The 23745-nt window shown below is 38.4% G+C and overlaps 1 protein-coding gene across 2 annotated transcripts in view; it reads right to left on the bottom strand.

Moving 5' to 3' along the window:
* macrod2 (mono-ADP ribosylhydrolase 2) overlaps nucleotides 1-23745 on the bottom strand; it is a 595671-nt gene that overhangs the window by 67041 nt on the left and 504885 nt on the right. Inside the window, exons 9-11 of one of the 2 annotated variants that reach the window (XM_033979597.2) lie at nucleotides 18029-18107; nucleotides 6617-6655; nucleotides 1339-1398 (exon numbers count right to left, since the gene is read on the bottom strand). In XM_033979597.2, coding sequence (XP_033835488.1) covers nucleotides 1339-1398; nucleotides 6617-6655; nucleotides 18029-18107 — 178 coding nt within the window. The remainder of the gene's footprint in view (nucleotides 1-1338; nucleotides 1399-6616; nucleotides 6656-18028; nucleotides 18108-23745) is intronic. The other variant, XM_055227511.1, reaches the window with a different exon arrangement.

Raw genomic sequence — 23745 nt, 5'->3', positions numbered from 1 at the left:
TCGAATCTTCAGTTTAAAATGCTTAGTTATACCCCATATACAGATCTTAAAGTCTATTTTTCAAGCGTGACTTCTATTATGCCGTTCTATTGACTGCATAATTAGTTTCTCTCATATACTAAGGACACAAATCAGGTAGTGCATTTTTTAACCTGATTGTATTGACATTCTTTAAGTGACTGTGCTATCAAGTCAAGCTACACAATCCGGTCAGAAACCCACGTCGCTGCTGAAAACAACCACGACTGCTATCTTTAAAAATGCCCTACAACCTTAAGGCCGGGAGACAAATGGATGGTGTGCCATTTTAATTGCCTACCAACAGCCTCCAGTGTAGAATCTAATTATCTCCGGTCCATCCTATCACACAAGCCTATAATTGTTTCAATATTACACATCCAAAGAGGCTGAAACGGCAGAATGGCCAGATAATGGCTTCTTAAACAAGTTTACCTCCAAGAAAACATTCTTTAAGGAACACAGCTTCATCTTGTATTCATTTCCCCGTAGAACTGCTCAGATTAGGTGACCCGCTGTTGAGCTGTTCACAAAAATCTATACGCAAGGAAAAGGATACTCGTCCCCAGATAATAAAGTCTAATACATAATAAAACAGCATAAAAGAAAAACTGTTTAAATAGTATGTCTAATGTCACAAAACGAGCATTATTAGCACTACTGGTAATAATATACAAGAGATGGGGAATATATACAAAGTGGATCTGATCAAAAGTCTTGGGTGTATGCAAAATTAGAATATAAATTAAAAAAAATATATAACTGAAACTTGGGGTAACAATAGCTCAGCTGGTAAAGCGTTTGCCCACTGATCTGAAGGTTGGTGACTGGAACCTCAAACATCATTGGTTGCTTGGTCAGATCCACTGACCCACAGGTTGGCGGTGCGATTCCAGCTCCCACAGATAAATGCTGTCATTGTGTCCTTGGGCAATACAATTAATCCACCTCGCCTCCAGTGTCTGCGTAAACTGTTTAATTTAATTCACTGTTTGTGTATTATGGGTTGCTGAAATATTGTTTGGTTTTGTGATCGAGACAAAAATAATACAGTTTTCCTTTTGGTCAATATTTTCCCACCCCTTACGTTTACTGAATATAAAAGTAATTGTACAACTCAAGTGAAAGCGAAACTGCCCAACAAAGCTAGTACTGTTATATTTATTACTACTATAAACCACTACTGCTGATAGTTGTATTGTTGCTACTGCTTCTGCACCTCCTCCTTGTACTGTATTGGTCAGGTATGTACTGTCTTTGTATTGCATAAAAAAATAAAATAAAAAAAGGTGAATGATGTTTGAGTCCAAAGTCACGTACCCCTGTTGGCTTCCTCCGCCTCTTTCTTAGGTGTAGATGTGGGCGACGGTGGTGTGGTGTCTGTAACAGTAAACACAAAATATTCATTAATATCTCTGTTAAACAATGACATTTTGAATCTTTCTATGAATAATTAAGAATGTGTTTAGCAGTGTCACAACAAGGACATTAAGACGATACACTGCAGGTGAACAGGAACAAATCTTAAATTTAAATATATCAATTTGAAACTTCTCCTGTAGTTTACTTATATAAATGTATTACAAGTTTTTCATTATACAGTGTCATATAAAAATAAGGCGTTTTATGTGTAAAAATGGCCAAAATTTACCATTTTTAGGAGATTGAAAATAGAAGAATGGAAAGAGCTTCTTTTTTATTGACATTAGACACTAAAACTATTTCTGATTTGGGGATTTTGGATATCTTAGTATTTGAGTAAACTAGATCAGACTAAAAATGTGCATAAAAATTCAGAATTCACCTAATTATTGGAGTTAAAACTTGAATAAATCAGTATTGGAATTAGATATTTTAAAAATCCTTCTGTACATTTCGTCAAAATATTGTTAAGTACAAGATTAGAGATTTTGGTGTGTGTAGGTGGTACTTTAAGGGGTGATCCTTATGTCCCTATGGGGGAAATGCAGTTTGAGGAAACAGCCTTTGAAGTTACAATGCTCCATGTAACTCTATAGAGGCAAGAAGTGTCAATGAAATATTAAACCATCTTTCAGTACAGAATGGACGATACTGCTGTTTCGACATGAAAGTTTATATGTTAAGACCCTGTTAAGACACTTTTCCTCTCCTTTCCGAGATAGAAATGTTGGAAATTCACTCTAACTGACCACACAGAAGGCTCTCACAGTTTTGTTTTACACCCGTCTGACAAAACCAGTGCAGTGGGGTACAGGGGCAGAATGTGAGCCTTAGAGACAGTCCTGGGACAATAGCCTTATTTCATGTGTGAGCAGGCTTCATTGGGACGTTTGAATGGGGTCCAGTCTTATTCAGACGCGGGCTGATGGAACACAATCAAAGGCTGCTCCATGGAAAAGGACACTATTAAACTGAGCCAAACTGGTCCGGATTGGATCGGGACCATGACCGCGACAAAGGCCTGGTGAAGTCTAGTTGTGTGGATCTCCAGTTGTGATATGGGTCTAATTCTTCAGTTAATTCCACTATTGTGTTTGAATTTGTGGCACAAATGTATTCACAGTTTCAGATAAATAGTTATAAAGACTAAAGACTACTTAAGAATATACACATACCCTCTGGTTCAGTTTACTACTTTCTACATTTTAGATACATACAAAATACATCAAATATATGAAGTAAGATTTATGGAATTATGTAGTAAAGGAAAAAATAAATTAATAACTCTTTGCATTTTTTTAATAACACTTTGCTTTTTTTCAATAAAGCAAAGTGTGGCTACTTTGAAAATTTGAATATAAAATATTTTTTTTTTAAATTTAGTTCATTTAGTTAGAGTTAATTAACTTTTTTCTTTACTAAATAATTCCATATATCTTACTTTATATATTTGATGTCTTCTGATTGCATATAAAACATACAAAGTAGCCAAAAAAAAAAAAAAAAAAGGGTATAACGCTTATAATCATGAAATTCTGATTCTGTAGTTGTGTTTCAGTCATGCATATTTTGTTTTTGCCAGTACTCAAAAAACATTTGTTGTTGCATGAGTGTGGTGTTGGCGCTCCTCCTTGTTTTCAAAGTCCTACACCTAGGCCTGTCATGATAACATGTTTTGTGAGATATATCATTGACATAAATATACACGATAAATGATAATACTGAAACCATTACCCCCCAAAAAGTATTCTGAATGTACACTATTGTAAAAAATATGAACTGGAATAAATAAATAACAGAATGCAACACTTCAGGTCCACCCACACCTCACCTTCAAATTACACTGTAGCTAACCCTGTTCATTAAACTCAACAGCACTCATTTTAACCTCATTTTAACAGTGGCATTTCATCTATGTAAAAAAAAACTCAAAAAATAAAAAATAAAAAAGCATTTACTTGTTTTCTATAAAGGTCCGTATGGTATTGGCTGTATTCATCTTACAGAAAAAATATATAGCAGTTCCAGTCAGCAAGGTTACTGAAAAGTGACACTAAACGGCGGTTCAGATGCCCTGATAAAAGTTTGTGAAGCTTGTGGTGTTTTAGAGCCTTTACAGCCGCTACAAATGTCCACTGCTGCACACACATCCCAGTCTCCCCGGGGATACTGCCGCGTTAGAACCTTAAAATAGTGATTAACCATTTCATTAATGCTAATTAGGCCTAGTTTAAATGTTGCACTACAAGAATATGTAGAGTGAGAGGTAATAAAAAAATAAAAAATAAATAAAATCATGGACTGTCGTACATGTATGATAAGAAAAAAATTTATTGAATGGAGGGATGGGGGCGCTGTCTTCCCAAGGAGTCATTCAAACCAGAACCGCCACAGTCTGGATTTCAATTTTGAGTTTAAACATTGGTTAGTCATGATTTCCGTCTAGCTCTTTTAGGCTAATTATAGATAGTACAAACATTCCCCTCGCTGTGAGACGTAGCGCACTCCCTCACTAGAACAGAACAAGCTCCGAGACGTTGATGGAGGCCTTTACGACTCCACCATTACGCTCACATTGTTTCACTCGGCAGGATCAAATTTTACAGTGCACTTATAAAGCAGCCACTCTTTTATGTGGGCCCAAAATTGAGTCTCATTGAAAACACAGATGCGTGTAATTGGCAAATCATGGGGTGACTTTGAGATGAAAAAAAAACATTTTGATAGCGCCTGTGTCCTACATGAGCACTGTAATCAGAGCACTTTCTTCAGTAGGCGCAGGGTAAAACTAACAACGATTGTGGTTTATTTGGTTGCGCATGTAAAATGAGACACAAGCCAAATCTACTCCGCAAACACAATCATGAGGATAGGGCCATAAGCGATTTTCACGTCGCATTTACACGCACGATTTAAACGGTGGTCATCTGCCAAATAACACAGATATAGACGGCACTTCATGATGTTCTATTCTTTCAGGGATTTATTTCTAGGATTGGCATAGCGTTTCATCTGCCTCCCAGGGTGCACACATCTTCTTCCAGATTCTCATTATAACCAAGATGACATTATTAAAAATACAGTACTTTCTAAAGCACAGTAGCCTGACAGTTAAACATGTAATAATTCATAATGTAAAAATGATCTCCAATAGATTTGATCATGGTGTAGTACTTCACTTAGAAGACGATAGATGGGAATGTAAAGGGTTCATATTACACCATTTTCTGATCTGTTATAATGTTGTTTCCTCATCACAAACACACCTGGAGTTGTGTTTTGTTTCATTCACACACAAACCCTGCATTTTTAGGCCCAGTTCTTCTCTCAAACTAAAAACACTTTATTCCAATTTGTGATGTCATGTGGAAATACAGGAAGTGCTCCACTCCATACACTTTCACTAGAATCATTGGGATAATTTCAGCCTTGGAATTGACAATCTCTGCTGAACTAAAGGTAAAAGGGAGGTGTTAATATGAAAACTCCCGCTTCATGACATGACAAGGTGGAATAGAGCATGTTGAGCTTTGGAGATGTAGACAGACTTAAAATAAAGTGTTACTCAAACATGTGTGAATGAAACAAAACACAACTCCAGGTACGTTTTGAGGTAACATGGATTAAAACTCACAAGAAACCATTTTGTGTAATACAGGACCTTTAAATACAATTTCTAAAAATATATATTACTATGTGGTCTTATACTAATTTTGACAGAGATCAAGGACCAATTTAAGTAATTGTTTCAATATCAGCATTCTCCCCTGGGAACAGTTTAGTCATAATTTTATATTTTTATTTATGTTCTGAAAAAGTTGTAAATGTTTTAGAAATCACTAGTCACTAGATAAGGCACTTTTTGAATACCACAAAAATACTTCACTTTCCCACAATGCACCAGTCTGGCTCCTGAATGCATCCCGAACAATAGCAGCGTCCCAAATGGCTGTTGGGGCCATTGCTTATGCAGGACATGAGTGCACAGCTGATGTCAATAGTGGCTGTTGATAAGCAGTATCAGGCAATGTCAGGCCATGTGCCAAGATGGTGCAGAGATAAAGGTGTTATGCGCTGACAGTTGTGTTTGTGCTGCTGTACAGGACATGCTGCGTGGCTCATTCTTTAAGAGGCCGGCAGCTACTGTGGCCTCAGAGTAATTCAAGAGAATTGTGTGGGGATTAAGCACATGTACTCCCTTTGCTCTTTTTAGTAAATGCACCTGCAGAGGTTTGTAAAGCTCTCATCATATGACAAAGATCTATTATTAAAGTGCTCCCATATCAAATACATATGTGAGTGTGTGAGCATATGAGTTGAGTTTTGTTTCAGTCATAAACAAAATGTAGCATAATTCATAATTTGCCTCTCCAAGTGCTTTTAAAGCTACCATCTGCATGCTTATTTGATTTATTTCACTAGTAGATGGCAGATGTGAAACCTGGTCCCCTCCCCCTCTCCTTACATGGCAGTTGTTCAGGCCCACCTATACTCTCTGCTCTTCTTCTGTCACTCCAAAGCTGCACACTATCAGACAGCAACGTAGATAGCATCTAGTGGAGATATGTGAGAATACAACAGAGGCGTGCTGGACAGTCTAATTACAGATGATAGCTTTACAGTCAAGAGTTTTTAAAATGTCAATACAACTTTTTTGAATTTGATCATTTTTGCGGTCAAATTAATCTCAATACAAAACATCTAATAAAATCAAATCAAATCAATTGTTTTTAAGATAATTGTCCTCTTTTTTGGCAACAGTGGTGTGGGAATTAGGACTAAATTGCAATGTTTTTATTCATGGTTTGCTATTCATAATTAAAGTTATAAAACTATCTGTAGCATTAAAAGCCTGGATAACGCATAATATAAACAATGAGACGTCGGATTCACAAACATAACAGTTGTACCTAATAATGTGACCGCTGCGTGAACAAGCTCTTGAAATGTAATGCAGCTGACATTAAGTATTTTAAGTGTGGCGTGTCTCGGATTCAGTCTGTCATTTGAATAAATAAATACTCGGTTTGATCGGCCTGCAGTCAAATACGCCAAATCCCTGTGTGCTCTCCCTCAGCCTCTGTGTGTGTATGTGTGTGTGTGTGTGTGTGCGAGTGTCTGAGCTTTGACGCTGGTGTAAAGGGGAAAAGGAGCCCTGAAATCCTCTGTCACTCACCATCCTTCTGCTGTTCCTCTGGAGCCTCCATGTCGTTGTCTGTAAGGGAAGAAAAGCAAGGCAAATTAAGACGAAATAATTACCGTCTGTTTTTTATACATGCAAGTGTGTGGAAGTTTGTGACTGAACGCAGTTGGAATCAAAGCAACCCAACCCGTGTATTCATATGCATATGTTTTTTTGTTGTTTTTTTTCTATTAGGAGACAAAGAAAGGTTTTGATTAAGTACCCATGCAAATTCACTTACTGATTAATTTTGCTGCAGTTTTTTAACGGTGCACTGTCCAACTTTTTGATGCCAGATGTATCACTTACTTGTCTTCATGGAGATATTATTGCATGTATTCAAAGTATTGTGCATTCTGACTGGGAGTGAGCTTGCCTTTCCACAAATTTAACCTAAAACTTGGCCTAGCTGTCTCCGTGGAGATATATGTACATTCAACTACCAAAAATATTACATATAGTGAGTTTTTCAGTTATAATTAGAAATGATCTGACCACATTTTCTGAAAACACAGGCATAAAATACTGCTAAAATTCATAATATGGCTGCATTCATGAATACATACGATTATTGCATACAGGGAGACTTTAAAGAGTAATGTTGAAAAGATTATAATTAATAAAACCATGGCACTTGCAGTTGAATTTAAAACATATGCATTCTTCCATTGACATAACTTTAAAAACTCGACCCATTCCTGACCCGCGTTCTATCTTCCCCCCTTCACACCAAACGCTTTACCCGCCCAAACCACTTTTCCAGCCTCCCTCACATCCCCAGCAGACGTCCTTGGATCTAGTTATTACATTAAATTATAGCATGTGTATGTAAGGAGAGAAAGAGAGGAGGGGATCTCAACCCATTCAAAAGACATTCCTTTTCAATTAAAGCCTCTCTGGTCAACTCAGTGTAAAACTCCTATTTCCCCAAATGGGACTGAAGGATAGGGTGGAGCACAGTGGCTCAGAAAGAGAAAAAAACCCTTTGATTTGTCCTTCTTTTCTCTGGGAGGCTATTGTGAGCGACAGAGAGACTGGACTCTGCTGTTTCTGGGTGAGAGGAGTCGCACGGTCGGGGATGAGATGGCTTTGGCTCAATGGATATAGTAATGGACGAGTAAAACGGTGAGATGGTATAGTCTGTTCTAACCCTGGTTTGGGTATGGTCTAGTACAGGTTTAGTTGTAGTTTTAGTCCCGATTTTGATGTTTGGTGAATGTGCAAGTGTGAAAAAGCACCCAGTTTTTAAATATATGTTGTTGTTTTGCAGTGAAAGTCTTTTATTCATCTTTAATGGTGAATAGTCACATTTCTATATAGTGCGTTTCAACCTTCAAGACTCTCAAATCGCTTTACATCAAGGAACCACTCACCCATTCACACACACATCCATATACCGGTGTACGCAGACACAGAGGGCAAAGTAGGTTAAGTGTCTTGCTCAAGGACACAACCGCAGCTTTCATTTGTGGGAGCTGGTTTTACACCTTCAACCTGTGGCTCAACGGATACGGCCACTCCACCAAGCGAGTCGAGATCGAACCGCCAACCTTTGGATCAGAAGACGACCACTCCACCAACTGAGCTACTGTCGCCCGTTATATTTAAATATCGAATATATTTATACAAAATTTCTGTTACTTTTCCAACAAGTTTGTTTTTATGCAACTAAATGAGCCACAAATGTCGTGTAGATTAAGTAACACATTCTTACATTACAAGTCAACCAAAAAAACAAACAAAAAAAGTGAATCAATTAAAGGTGCACTACGTAAATTTGCAGTAGCATCTCTATGGAAACAGGCAGAAAAGTGACATAGTTAAAAATACAGAGCGTTCCTATAGTTCATCACCAGCGTAACCCCTCACATCTCCAGAGTGCGCATAGCCTCGAGTCACAACGGTATATTTATGTTTCTCTCTATAAAGCCCAGCACGAGCGCGGCATGCGAGCCTACTGTAAGCATTGCATTGCGGTTAGCGAGCGTGGTTAGCGAGCGCGGTTAGCAGGCGTTTGCGTTGATAAAAGGCTGTTGTCATGGGCTCTGTGGAAGTGTAAGCGTCAGAGCTCCCGGAGGATTCAGCGACAGGCTTTTCTTTTGTACAACACTGAATGAAAGGGTACAGTGCATTAATCTAACCCTGCTGCAGAGAGACAAAGGACACAGAGGAACAATGGAGCACGAGTGGAAACATGGACAGCCACATGTTACGGCATTATTACGGCTGCACCTGCATGCCGCTCATACTGGACCACGGATGTCAAAATAAGTATAATTAAAAATAAAAATACAAAGTGATAGACACCCTGTTATGAATTGATGAATAATAATCAACACTGGACAAGATACTGTGACTATGTATACTGGAAAATACATAAATCACACTCCAAATTCAAAACCCATCACTGTTCACTCTATGGAAAAGTAGGTTCGCCATCGTTATCTGAAGAGAACACTGTATAAAATGTATTTATAAGGGACTACTGAATATCTCACTTTGCTTGTTGACCTTTGATAAGGGAACATTCAATACAAAATCTCATTGTCTAAGCCTTAAAACTGACTGCACTAGAACTGAAATTGAAAAAAAAAAAAGCTTTTCGGTTATTTTGCTTCCCAAAAATGGAATATATTTCAAGGACGAGCAAAACTGGATACTTTGGCGCCACAAATGCACTTTAATAATCCGGTGATAAACATTTATACTCACACCTGCTCCTGTTTTTAATGTTTTATATGAATCTATGTAGTTATTTGTTTTACTTGCATTGTCCTTCATGAGAAAGTCTTGTACTCTCATTGGGCTCTCCCTATTTAAATAAAAATAAAGGAATGGAATAAATTTATGCATATCAAAACTAGCATGAAGACCATAAAATCTAACTTTTTTTTTTTAGGTCAGTGAATTCTTGACCCTAATATGATTTGCCAATTAAGTAAATGATAAAAAACAGGAAATGTGCATTATGTATTTTAAACAGATCTTAAAATTAAATAATAAATAAATAAATAAATAATTTGCTTTGTATCAACATGAAATGAATAATTAAATGTAAAAAGATGACACAATATATTTCAAAAAGCACTTTTTCTGTAGTGGAGTTGAATAATGTTAATGCATATAACACTATTGGTATAAAGTCAATACCTCACAGTTGTATGGGAATTCTATTTTTATCAAACCTCATATCTAACTTATATTTATGTTCGCCAATTCCTTACATCTTAAATCCTTGCTTGTGGTTTGTTAGGATTATAACCCCAGTGCATGTCACAGCAGCAGCCACATCCCCTCTATCCCATGTATCCTGTGTCTTGCATTTACACCCCATGTTCTCACGATGTCACACATGAAAGCGAACCCTCGTATGATCCACAGCCCAAAGAGAAACCGCTGATCACATGACTAACTCACCATGTCCTACTCATATCCCGGCCCCTGGGGAATGCCACACCAACATCGCATGCTTCCTGTAGCCTTTTATATCCACATGAACAAATTACATGTGTGATACTGGGGCATGTGTACAGCGCATTAGGGAGGTCTGGGAGTCCTGATATGGACAGAGGAGGAGGAGGAGGGTGTGAAGTTTATAAAGAGCTGTGTAAATGATGTCGACTGAAATGCATTTTAGTGTATAAGCAGAGTGTCCAGATTTGGCTACACACAGGCGAAGTGGTACAAATAATGATAAAAGGTATTTAGAAAGTGTAAAATAATCCACATGTAGGATAATAAATAAATAAACGATGCTTTTGAAAGTGTGTTTTTATTTTATAAGCCAAATACAGTTTATATTGCAGCTACTACTGGTTCTGCTGGGTCAACACAGGGCAAATTGGTGGTAAATTGGTGTGATTTCTTAAATATTGCAGAGATTGATTGACTGAGTGGCATATGTGAATGAATATGGGAATGTAGGTGAATTATCAAAGATCCAAAGTCAGAAAGGGATGAAACTACCAGCAGGCAGCTTCTTGCACCACTGTCAACTTAAAACGAAGCAATCATCTTTTTGTACTTTTTGTAACTCCATACCTCTTTCCCCTTTTCCAAACCATGGGTTCTTGAGCTACCCTTACACACCAGAGGTCAGCTTGTGCCAGTTTGTACAACAGCGCGTGAAGTATTTCCGACTTTTCACAAACAAAGTCAATTGGAAAAGAGTGAAACAGTTGGTGCGAGGGTGTCTGGCTCTGCAGATCTGTGGACTCAGTTAATATTGTGAGGACTGAGATGGAGCCCGCAGCCTGTGGGCAGTCACCCGGATCATATTAGCCCAGGACTTGTACCCAGAATCAATTCCAACATGCTTTCACTCTCGCCCAACCACAGCTGCCTCACTGCTTCCTGCAAATAATCCGTGCCAAGGCAAGCATGTGGTCAATCAAAATCTATGATCCAATCTGAATACCTAATAGGAGCATGTCATATGATTAATTGCATTGATTAAGCTCTTGGTGTATTAATAGGGTTTACCCACACATTCATTTCTTCTTTTCAAATGCGACCGCAGGCTGGAGAAACACTGAATCACCTGAGTTACCGGCTAGGTGACTAAAGCAAAAGTTAGAGTTAGCTACATTTGAAATCCATTGGAAAAATCATTACAAAAGTAAAAGTATTTCTGAGGTTTCAAACTGAGTAAACAGCGAGCTTCACTTTCTGTAGAGACGATTTTGAGACAAACAACAATCATATCAACTGCCATGTTGGCCTAGATAAGGTCTGAGTCACCGCCAGTGATTGACAGCTGGCTTGAAATTGAATGTATTATTTTCATTTCTAGCTTTCTTTAGAGAGTTTAGAGATTGTGAGTTGATGGAACAATGCACATTATGATGCAGATAACGCTGAACCATTCCACTTTAACTCATTATTAGGGCATTTCTATAGTCACCAATTTATCAAAAACGTTCGTGACTTATACTGAGAGGAGACTGGAGACCCGATACAGCAGAGAATAGTGTAAGTTAGTGTAAGAAATAAAGCCTTAACCTCTTGCTACAGTTAATGGAGTTTTAATCAAGATCAAGTTTAAGCAATTTCTAATCATTAATGATCAGCTTTGGGCCTTTCGACAGGTCCACAGCCAATTCTCTGCCAGTAAAAACATGTGGTTTGGAGCAGATTTCAGACTTTTGAAGAAGAAATTTGGCTCCTTTTTGGGTCAAATGACAAGTTTAAATTAATACCTTTATAATTAATAATACACATTGAAACCCATTTTACTTATTTTCAATTAGACCATAAACTATTGCGATCGACTGATAAGAAATTTTAAAAAGTAGATACAATATTTGTCATTGCCGTGCTCTACCACTGCACCGACACTTAGGAAATGACACTCTGCATGTTTGTGGCCGCACATTATAATAATGCAAATTGTTGATAAATTATGCATAAACCTCGCTGGTTAAGCTACTGCATACACCATTTGTATAGTAATATTTCCTCTTATAGCCATCTGTGAGTTGCAGCTCTATAAACTCATTCTATGGCTCACATTAGTTTCTCATAACACCACTCTTTTAACATCTATGGATCTGCATAGAACTCCTCGAGCATTATATTACACTACTTTATGTTTGTTAATGCAAATGTACAATGATGCAACCCGCTGGTCCTCTTAGTAAATTCTGGGAGTGTAACAGCACCTCAGAGATACATGCAGTTTATGGCAGCGGCGCATAATGAATAGGCCATTATATCAGCGCTTATGCCTTTACTTTAGGGACATATATCAACTAATGTGCGATATTGTAATTGTTGTTTTGGAAATATGTAAAATTACAATATCGAGCGTAGTTTAAAATTAACATTCGAAAGTAACAAACGGACGGTGAGAGAGACAAAGACAGGGGGAGAGAGAGATGAAAAGAGAGAGACAGAGAGGCAGCGAGAGAGAATGAAGGAAAGGGGGAGAACAACAGAGAGAAAGTGAGAGAGAGAAAGAGAGAAAGAAAGAGGGGAGAGACAGAAACAGAGAAACAGAGAGAAAAAGGGAGAAACAGCAAGAGACAGAAAGAGGGAAGTTGAAACAGAGACAACGAGAGAGACAGAGAGAGAGAGAGAGACAGAAAGAAAGCGAGAGTGAGACAGAGAGAAATAAAGAGAGAAAGAAAGCAAGACAGACAGAGAGAGAGAAAGCGAGATAGAGAGAGAAAGAGACAGAGAGAGAAAAAGGGCGAGAAAGACAGAAAGAGGGAGACAGCGAGAGAAACACAGAGAGAGCGAGACAGAGAGAAAGAAAGAGACGGCGAAAAAGAAAGGGAGAGAGAGACAGACAGAGAGAGAAAGTGATAGAGAGAGAGAAAGAGACACAGTGACAAAAAGGGCGAGAAAGACAGAAAAAGGGAGGTCGACACAGAGACAGCGAGAGAGAGAGAGACACACACAGAGTGAAAAAGGGGGAGAAACAGAAAGAGGGAGGTCGACAGACAGCGAGAAAGAGAGAGAGAGACAGACAGACAGAGAGAGAGAGATAGAGAGAGAAAGCAACATAGAGAGAGAGAAAGTGAGAGACAGGTTCTTGTCAATAACTCCCACACATTCAAAATTTGTAGCAGTGTAGTGAGCCAAGGACAAATTTGAATGTTACAGAATACGAAATAACCAAAATAATTACATTTATTTCAGTGACCCGTTTTTCTGCATTAATTCAAATGTATTCTGGGATTTTGTTTTTTATTGTGAATTATACATTTTGCGTTGGTGAGCATGTATCCCTAAAGTTCAAAATTTTCAAGTTTCAGGTCAGTTAGATGCTATGATTTTTGTTCCAATTTTTTCTTATTTTGTACTTTTTATGACTTAAGTTCTTTCTTTTGAGGACGTTTGCACACTACTATATACTATGTGTGCATTGTGATGAAACAGAGGCCGTTTTTCAGTTTGCTCGTGGTGCAAAAGGAGGCAGCCGTATTCTCTCATAGTGACAGCTTGTGGGAATGCACATTGTAATAAAGCAATTTCCTGTATGCAAATATCCTGTTTACACATCCCTGCTCCAGTCATTGTCACTTGACAGATTGCCCGAATACGAGGAAAGCAGCTTTACAATGAAAAATGAGAATAGTAAGACTTCAATAAAAAAATCTATTGTGGCCCTGCTTGGGTCTAGACATGCTTAAAACTGATGTCACACGAAAGATGCGGAGTCTCGGTGGCACACAAATACAAATTATACAAAGATCACGGCTACTATTCACAACCTCCGATAACCGCTCGCTGATGGAGGAGGCGCGTGTGGCCCCTCCTTGATATAATGAGAACGAATGCTAGGAAGTGAAGAGATGAGAAAAAAGAAAATGCATTTGTACGCGAGCAAAGGAGAGAAAATGGAACAGGGGCGATGTGACAGAGGTTTTGAAAGGATGCAGCGGGATACAGGACAGTGAACGGTCCTCCATGTTCTAATGTGGTATTTTAGGTGATGCCTGCAGATACCTGATGTCCTGAAAGACCCAGAGCAAACCTACAGAGCTAATTCACAGGCCGATAAACCACGGCTGTTCTGTGCAGGGAAAATGGACGGCTTTTTACAGGAAAGAGACTGTGCATTTCCTGCATAGCGCAATCATACCAATCAGCAGTTTGGGCCAGGAGAGCTCACTGCAGTTCAAAAAAGATACGCTTCAGGCTACAGAGCAGAGTCACAATTTTAGTCATTTTATCACTAGATGCAGGTCCATAAAAAGTAAAAGTATAGGAGGAATTTTAGAGGTGCACTGTGTAACTTTTCTGGTGGAGGGTATGTCGCGTGCTTGTCTACATGGCGATGTTATTGCTTTGCCTGGAATGTTCCACAGTATGGTATTAAACGTGTCCATCTTCAATAAGACAAGCAAGGTACACCAGGAAACCAAGCTACAAGCCAGGTCTGCGTAAGGCTGCATGTAATAAACGCGAGGTGCAGTAGATTATTTGGTTCGTAGACGTACTGTGAAACATTTCAAGCAACACAATAACATCTCCATGGAGACGAGGGCAGACGTATGTGAGCCACAGATGTGAAATAGTAACACTTTATCATTTACGCGTATTAACAAACACCATATTGCATTAAAAGACACTCACTCAGCACATGTTATTTCTGCTATCTGTCGCAAAACTGCAGAATACTCCCAGAGGCATAAGGTATTTTATTGGATAACTTATGCATTTTTCATAAGGCAATAACTTTAATAGCGGACATGTATTTAAAAATGTATGACCTAAATCTTAACTGCAAATTCATGTTATACAAAATTACCCTAAATTAGGTTCAACCAGCGCTCCTCAGAATCCAGGCTAAAGTACTTTAACAGTAAAAGCTCTGAGGACACAGGGTCAGCAGAGGTAAAACTCAGCTCCTCTTCAAAGCGACCCTGAAAGTGAATGTTACACTTATCCAGCCACTCTGTCCATAATGGGATTAATATTGGCGACCTCCCACATGTGCGCACAAAGCACTGATGAGGCTGGCCGGGACCCTGGGGTCAAAGGTCACATGACTTAGATGAGGAAAAGCTATTTGCCTGGCATCGTCGTGTCTGCGGTGTTAGCCTCCTGGAACGACCTTGCATTTAATCAAAAGAATGAGCTCATTAACAATTCATGAATAACAGTGGCTAATGGCCCATGATTCAAGTCATGGAAAAAGTTCACATTATAAAATAGCTCTCACACTGACTGCTATTTATTCACCTTTTTCTATTTTTAATGTCAGCTTTTGAGTTTTTTCTTCTAATTTTTGCTACTATTTTCCAGTGGTTTTGTGATAAGTACTAAAAAGAACTGAAAATCTCCTGCTTTCAAGTTAGATTTACTTTGACACTGATAAAATGTACGCAAGATCGAAATAAATCAAAGTGCCCCTGATCCGAAGTAAACCACACCTCCTCTGAATGGGTGGTCCTAAAATCTAGTTCCTGCTTTTCTCATTAGGAGTTCTGCCCCCGCAACTTTGGTATACAAGTACATTTCTTGGTTAAAGAGGAGAAATTTTACTGCTATGGGGTATTAACTGCTAACACATAACATACTTACATCACCATGTTGCCTTGTATTGCTTTGAAAATGCTATTCACCGAAACAACATATTAACGTGTTTTATAAGTTTCGGTTTCGTTTCGAGTCTCTCCTCCCTTTGCTCCCTGTGCTAAGTCACTCCCCCTTCAGAGCGCTATCACAACACAATCAGCTGCATCCCACAAATGAAAACACTGCACATAACATCAGATTTGTCAAGTTGCTGTGGACAGTAGTATCATTCTTTTGCGTGTTTATGGACAATTGTCATGTGGGAGCATGGGTGACGTAGGACAGTGGGCGGAGCATTGTACAAAATCTTACAGCTAACCATAAGGAGGGTTCGAATAGGTCTAGGGAAAGATCGCTAAATTACTCTTACCTCTAAAACCTAGGACATCTAAAACCTCTTCTAGCATGTTTTTGATGAGGGATCAACGTTATAACATGGTTGAAAGCTCTAAAAATTGCATTATACCCCCTTTTAGTCTATCATAAAGGAATTAATCCTAAAATTAACCACAAAACAATGAAGTAATTAAAAAAAAAATACTTATTAATAGTTATCTATTGCTGCACATCTCCAAAGCAATTGCTATAGTATCCATTTCTTCCAATCTCCATTTCCCTCAGAGAACACTTATAATATTTGTGCTAATAAAAGTTTTCATTTAAGTCAAGGACAATACAAGTTTGCAGAAATAATTTGCTAACTTTATGATCTGCAAGATTGACAAGCTCATATAGCCTCTTGTTTGGTCATGTTTCTCTCAAAGCAGTCGGCTATATACTCCGCATTTATCCAGCAGTAGACAGCACTTGTAAATGCTCGGAGTGATAACTGGAGAACAACAACCCTGAATTCTCATCTCAGGGCGCTAATATGATGAGACAGGCTCTGGGTGCACGGGGGCAGCCAATATAATTACGCTCCCTCTCTCTCTCCACAGAATGTAATCTTTCAGGGTAGAGCCAGATGACTAGGACAGAGGCGCGGGGGAACAAAACACTCTCCATCTGGGAGCGCTGCAGATGAGGGCCTAAGAGCCACATATTCCATTGGGGAGGCCGGGCGGGGAGAGGGAAAAATGGGAGGTAATGCTAGTCTGTCGAAAGCCAAGGCGCCTCTTTCAGCATCCCCAGCTATTCAACGCAATCCTCCGTGGAGCCCCCATCACAGCCCGGACCCCAGAAAAAGATGGCACGGAATAGGGCAGGGAATTGAATGTGCCTGAGAAAGAGAGAGACAGCCAGGCAAAGTGGGAGTAGAAAGATAATGGATGTTTGTTTATTTCGCATACTGAAACGAAGCGAAGAATGAGCGGTTGCTATGCATGCCTGGAGTTTTGTTGTTCACAGTTAAAGAGCCATTATTACAGTCAATCAAATCGTACATCAGAATATTATCAGTTATGTAAAGTATCAGCTTGCTGCTTCACTGACAAGTCCTAATCCTATTAAAACCATCTGCAGATTTACCGTGGAATAAATGTTAATCTCCCAAATGGCCGTTGGGATGCATTCAAATTCTTAGCATTTCTAGGTGCCACCCAACCCTGACAGCTTTTTATTCAGCTGCTTTAGGTGCAGACTATCTCCGGCTGCAGATGTGCATATAGTGAGCTACTGTGCGCTATGCAGGTGAGAACAGGTTACAATAAACATAGAGCGAGAATAACAGTGGTGCAGAATGGAGCAGTAATCACTAAGGCTTTATTTGAGTATTTCTCATCAGTGGAGGGTGTCAGCAGATACTTACGACATTGGATGACAGTGTTTGTTGACGAATATTGATTCAAAAAAAATTTGTGAGGCCAACAAACAACCAATAATAGAAATGACAAATACAAAATCGGTTTGAAAAAGGAAGATTTCATGATAAAAACATAAAAACACACAACATATCATTACTGTGAACTGACTTGTCATCTAGCTGTCGTTATAAATCTGCTCGGAATGTTCCATAGTATGTCTTACCTATCTCCAAGGAGACAAGCAGGTGGCTCGCTGTCCCCAGAAATGTTACGCAGTGGGGCTTATATCCGGGGACAGTGCTAATTATAAGCATGTGGTTGAATAACCCAGCATGTAAGTGTGTTAGGCAACAAGCTCATTTGCATCTGTGGACCAATTTTCTGGTTCATGGTGAAGAATAAGGACAGAGCAGGCGGTGGCGCAGTGGGGTAAGTATTCGCCCACCAGCCAACGGGTAAATGGTGCAAACTCGGTGCAAGTCAATATTGTGTTGTGACTTTGTGATAGTTGTAAGTTCAAGATCGTTCTAACTGTTTAGGTGATATTCAATGAAAAGAACAAGTTTCCATTTAAATGTAAAGCTTTTACTCAGGGACAAGCATAAAGCATAAACGTCATATATTACCATAAATTTACCTTGAAAAACAACCGCCATTTTCTTCTTGTAGATGTTGAAGTCTGTCTCCAGGAAGACGCAGAATATGACTCGTGTGATCTGTGGAGGAGACACACAGATGGTAAAGCAATTAGTGCAACATCCTGGCTCTTAAAGGTCTCCATTGTGAAGGGCATGGGAGAATAAAAGGCCAAGACAAGTAAACATCTGATGACAAGAGCATACACGAGCGGGAAATAATCAAAGTCACTCACAAATCTAATTAGTCAACCACCCATTCACGACCACCCGCCATCCTGCCTGGTCTTATCGTGTTACTGCGCATTACATCAGCATTAGGGAGACGCAGGGAGCGCACTGGAGAGACGTGGAACTGTTCTAAGACAAATACACATGAATGATACGACTAATATTAGTTCAGCCGGGTTTATGAACAATATGACTATGCAATGCAAGATTATGGCAAAAATGTTAAAGGTAATAGTATATAAATGTGCTTGTTTTATTTATTTGCTATGTATTTGCTGGACATAATTTGGGAAAACATGTGTTCCAGTCCATTAAAGGGCCCATATGTCGCTGTTTTCGGATCAAGGTTATAATGTTTCCTCATCACAAATCTACCTGGAGTTGTGTTTTGGTTTCAGTCACAGATGTTTAACACACAAATCCTGCATATTTAGGCTTCTCTTAAAATGAAAATACTCACAAATACAGAGAAATACACATCTCCAATAGTCAAAATGCTCTGTTTCACCTTGTGATGTCATGTGGTAATAGCTACATTGTGTTTTTTTAACTCCATAAATCTTCACTAGAATAATTTGGATAATTTCAGCCCTGGAATTGCTAATTTATAATGAACTAAATGTAAATGGTAGTTGTTAATTTGAAAACTACTGCTTCATGACATCACAAGGTGGAACAGAGCATTTTGAGCATTGGAGATGTTACAGACTAATAATAAAGGATTAGCCAAACATGTGTAAATGAAACAAAACACAACTCCAGGTATGTTTTTGATGAGGTAGCATTATTATAACATGACATAAAGCTCATAAGAGTCAAATTTTGTGCAATATAGGACCTTTAATATAGTTTAAAATTCAAATGTGAAAGATGTTTTATTATTCATTATTTGTAACCGTTTAAAACATTTACAAGAAAAAAGTGCACTCAAATTTCCTCTCCCCAATTGTTTTGAAAGTAAAACAGTAACAGCATGAATGTATGCCTAATGTTTTTTGACACAAGAAGCCTAAACAGATGGTGATGATTTTTACCAACTTGCATTTGGCTTTCAAAACCCACACAACGATAAAAGCATCAACACAATATTATGTTACTACTGTGTGCCTCATAGCATGACTAAATGACTCAATCAACATCATCAAAGACTTAATAAAACGTGCGCCATCAGTTACATACACAACACAAATCTGATCATAATCTGGTTTCTGGAGTTAGCAGATTATTGATATGATGATGTCATACTCCCAGATGGGGGGAAAGAACCAGTTTTTCCTATTGATTACGTTGTACTTTGCTATGAAATATCTCGAAAGTTAATTCACAAATGTTGAACCTAATCATTTCTTTCAGTGACTAGATCAAGAACTCACTTTTTTAGGGAATATATTTGCATTTTAACAACACACACACATCTGTATTAAATATTATTGGCCAATACAATGTTGTGATGTCATCAGAAACCCAGCAATTGAAAAGAAACGACAGAGGAGGTTGTGGTGCAGTATTCACCTGCCAGCCAAAGGGTAAATGGTGCAAAATCTGATCATGATCTGAAGCGCAGGTTTTGACAAGAGAAATTATGCAAAAAGGGTAAACTAATGTTGCAAAGACAAAAATAGAAATAGTTAAAGATTGATTTTAAAATGTATTGTAAGGAAGCACTGGAAATTTCTTCTGGTTGATGTTTTCTGAACACAAGGGCTACCGTAGGCCGTAACCCACGCCAAAACAAGAGCAAAACAACAGCTGCTCTCACGCACATTTCACTATTAATACTTCATGATGTGTTCTTTGCGGTAAATGCTAACCCTGAATATCCAGATTCTGACATATTAGTTTGCCTCATGTCTTGATCTTTCGTATAAAACGTGGACCCACTTTCACAGTAGAAATAAAACCTTTGAGTATCCTTTTGAAGTGGTGCTTTCATTGACAAACAGATAAAGCCAAGATTGTGCAAATACCGCTGGGCAGTGAAGGCCACGGACGCTGCAGCTCCCCAGGAATCCCCATTATTCTTTTATGGCTGTGTTCTCAACCTCACTCTAGACTGTGAAGCATGGTGAATCGGAAATTATGCTTTGAATAAAACGCACAGTATGGGTTGCCATGCGGTCTCATATACTTAAAAGAAATTGTTCTATTTTACTACAGTGACGTTACGTTACTAAAACTTCAAACTCTTTTTCAATATTAAGGAAAATGCAGAAAACAGATACATTTTTGAGATGATCATTCAAATGATTTAGTTTTGATACTACAGGGTGTCTATAAAGTCTCATTACAATAAAACAAATTAAAAAAATCTATATATAGTACAAAGGCAATTGATAAGATACCTTAATCAGACTTGTTCTATTGTACTCAGTGTTTTTTTACCTTATTTAATACACCTCTTTATGGGCACTACTAGTTGCACGAAGCACATTTGGACGATTTCTTGCCATGTTCACTCTAGCATCTGTTATTTTTTGCTTTCGTTCAATAATGTCTCGTATCTTTGTTCAATACACGATATCTTTAAAATAGCCCCAAAGAAAGAAATCCAGAGGTGTAATATCTGGAGAAGGAAGAATTGGTCCATCCCGTCCAATCCAAAGATCTGGAAATGTTTGATTAAGGAAGTCACGAACATGCAGACCCCAATGTGATTAAAAACTTTTATTACCACCGAGTACAACAAAACAAACCTAATGAATATATCTCATAAAAAGCCTTTTTGGACACCCTGTAGTTTTAGTATTGATTAGTATTTGAGTATTGATTTTTGACAATATGGGAGAAGAAAAAAAAGAACACTACACACATAGGTTGATCTAAACCAAACAGCAAATGTTATAGCAGTGGTGTAACCCATCTCCAGCTCTATCTCTCCATCTCTCTCTCTCACTCTGTCAATCTCCTCCCTTCATTCATATTCAGCGCAGCGGCTCAGCTCTGCTTTTATTTGGCACATGAGAAAGCCCTGGTATGGCCCCTGACAGTCGTGAGCTACAGTGCCATGCCAAAGCAAACCAGAAATGCCAAAGCCAGGTATTGACATTCTCTCTGTATACAAAGAGTCGAATAAAACACCACCACTGCACTGCCACTGTGCACTGTGTGTTGTCTCGTAAAGGGGAAATGACAGAATAGTACTTGTAAAATAGTAGCTGCTTCCTTATTGTTGATACACATGTAGTATAATACATTTAACTTCAGTTTGATGGGTTTTTTTTATTATAAAACAAGATGGTTAAAGGTGCACTGTGTAACTTCTGGTGCCACTTCTACAATTTTCTACTCGGGACTTAAAAGAGGAACAAATGAACAGTTTTTTAGAGTTAAAGCTCATATTTTTGTTACTTTAATCCAACGGTAAATGAACAAATAAGTAACAACACTGCCACTTTTCTACATCACCATCTCCTTGTCGCCATGGAGATGTTATTGCTTTGCGTGGAATATTCTACACCATGGCATTAAGCTTCCCAATCTCCATGGAGACAAACTAGCGTAGACCACCAGGCCAAGTCCAAGTTACAGGCCGGATCTTTGGAGAAGCAAGCTCGCTCACAGTAACGGCGCATGTTTTTCAATGTTTTTAAGCAATAAAACTCTTGCAACTGAATAAATACGAAATAGTTTGATTGATTCCACAGTACGGCATTAAAAATACTCCTGTTAGTGCATACTGTTGTTACGTTCTAAGACACTTTACACACCACAAACCCTTTCACACACATTCTCACATTGGTTTCACTGTTTTGAACGGCCAGTGCAGACAGAACCGCGCTGTGTAAACGTGAACATACAAAAGCATCACCTCGCAGTCACATTGGCCACAGAATAATGAATCTGTATTTTCATTCAAATGTAGGTCACTTTCCCAAAAAAACACCTACTCGGGGGGTCTTATTTCAGCCGTGTGTGGACATGCCCTCCGTAATAATGCTTCTGCAAGTGTGAATAAAGATTTAAATGAAAACTAACATCTAACTAACAGCTGTTATCCTGTTTGAAGAAAAGGAGGACTGCAAAGGTGTGTGGGTGTACATGTGTGGCTGGTACAGTACGTGTTGAGAGCGCACCCCGCAGTCATCAAGGTTGAAAAAGTTAATGGAAGACTAATTAGAAAGCTGGGATCACTGCATGCTGGACTGTGTGGTCATTACTCATCGCTGATTGGGGGCCCTCTGCCAAAGGGTGAGCGCAATATGGTTAGGTCCCTCGTCTCATCTGGAAAGACTGGCCATCCTATCAAAAACGTCTTCTGCATAGTGAGGTGGAGACATTGGTGAGTCATTTCTGGCAAAAAAAATAAATTATAAAAACGTGTTGCCAATTTAATTTTGTTTTTCATTACTGCGTGCATAAACGCTCGCTGAACAAAGATAAAGGTCCGTGGTTACTAAAAGGAATCTGTTGTTTTTATAGTGACATTTAAAGTTTTAATTTATTTCCACGGTAAAAATACCATTTTTTTTCTATATAATTTTAGCATTTTTCATATCTGCCTTAAATGCATACAGGACCATTTAATTCCCCTTTGGTGTATTAATATATTTTAATTTTGGAAAAGGGAAAAAGGTGCGTTTACTCATTTGCATTTACATAAGACTTTCCTGGTTAAATAAAGGTTAAATGAATAAATAAAGAAAGAAAATGTACTTCTCGCAGTTTTTGGTGGTTTTCGGACATCATACTTTTACTTCTTCTTAAGTAATATTTGGTTTGAAGTATCAGTACTGTTATTCGAGTAAATGTTGGTTACTCTTCCCATTTTGAATAACTCTATTAGTGACAAAAGCTGTAAGTTGTTATGTATTGAATGATTTGAGCATGATGTTTCTTGCAATTGCGGCTTGTCTTTTGAAAATATCAGTTCACAGTTTGATTTTCCAACTTTACGTTTCTGTTAAATCAACAATTTTGGTAAACCCTGCCAACAAAATACATTTAATTTAACTGAATGTTACGTCCTGATAGTTACGCGTACAATTTTGAGCTGTAGTTTCCCCAATTTACTTCAATAATATTTTAACATGACTTTTATTTCAGTAGATTTTTTGGCTATTTTACCCACCCCTGAAAAACAAACAAATACTACAGCTATGATTTGTTAATATCAGTGAAGCGATGTCACTGATGCAGGTTAAATATCGCCATTTTATCTCTAATGTCTCCAGAGCTTTGTTCACCTCGCCCTAATGAATTCAGAGAGTGTGTTAATTGAATTTGGACTATATGACAGGATGAAGCTAATTAAAACAAAATGGCCGCCGTTCAACCTGCGCCCTCATTGTAACTCATTTGCACTCAACACACAGGAACATGATGTGGGCAGATTTTAACCAGATGTGTATTCACTTACTGCAAATAATACTGACTTTTAATTTGTATGTTTCTGAGGCTCATCCCCCACCTGCCCCGCTCCTTCAGGACTGGTAAACAGATGAGCTGATGATGTCATAGTTGGCCACCCATATCCATAATTACATTGGGG

The sequence above is a fragment of the Periophthalmus magnuspinnatus genome, chromosome 15, assembly GCF_009829125.3.
Source record: "Periophthalmus magnuspinnatus isolate fPerMag1 chromosome 15, fPerMag1.2.pri, whole genome shotgun sequence".
NCBI classification, from domain to species: Eukaryota; Metazoa; Chordata; class Actinopteri; order Gobiiformes; family Gobiidae; genus Periophthalmus; species Periophthalmus magnuspinnatus.
The sequence above is the reverse complement of the archived record's forward strand: the minus strand, read 5'-3'. Positions and strand labels throughout refer to the sequence as shown.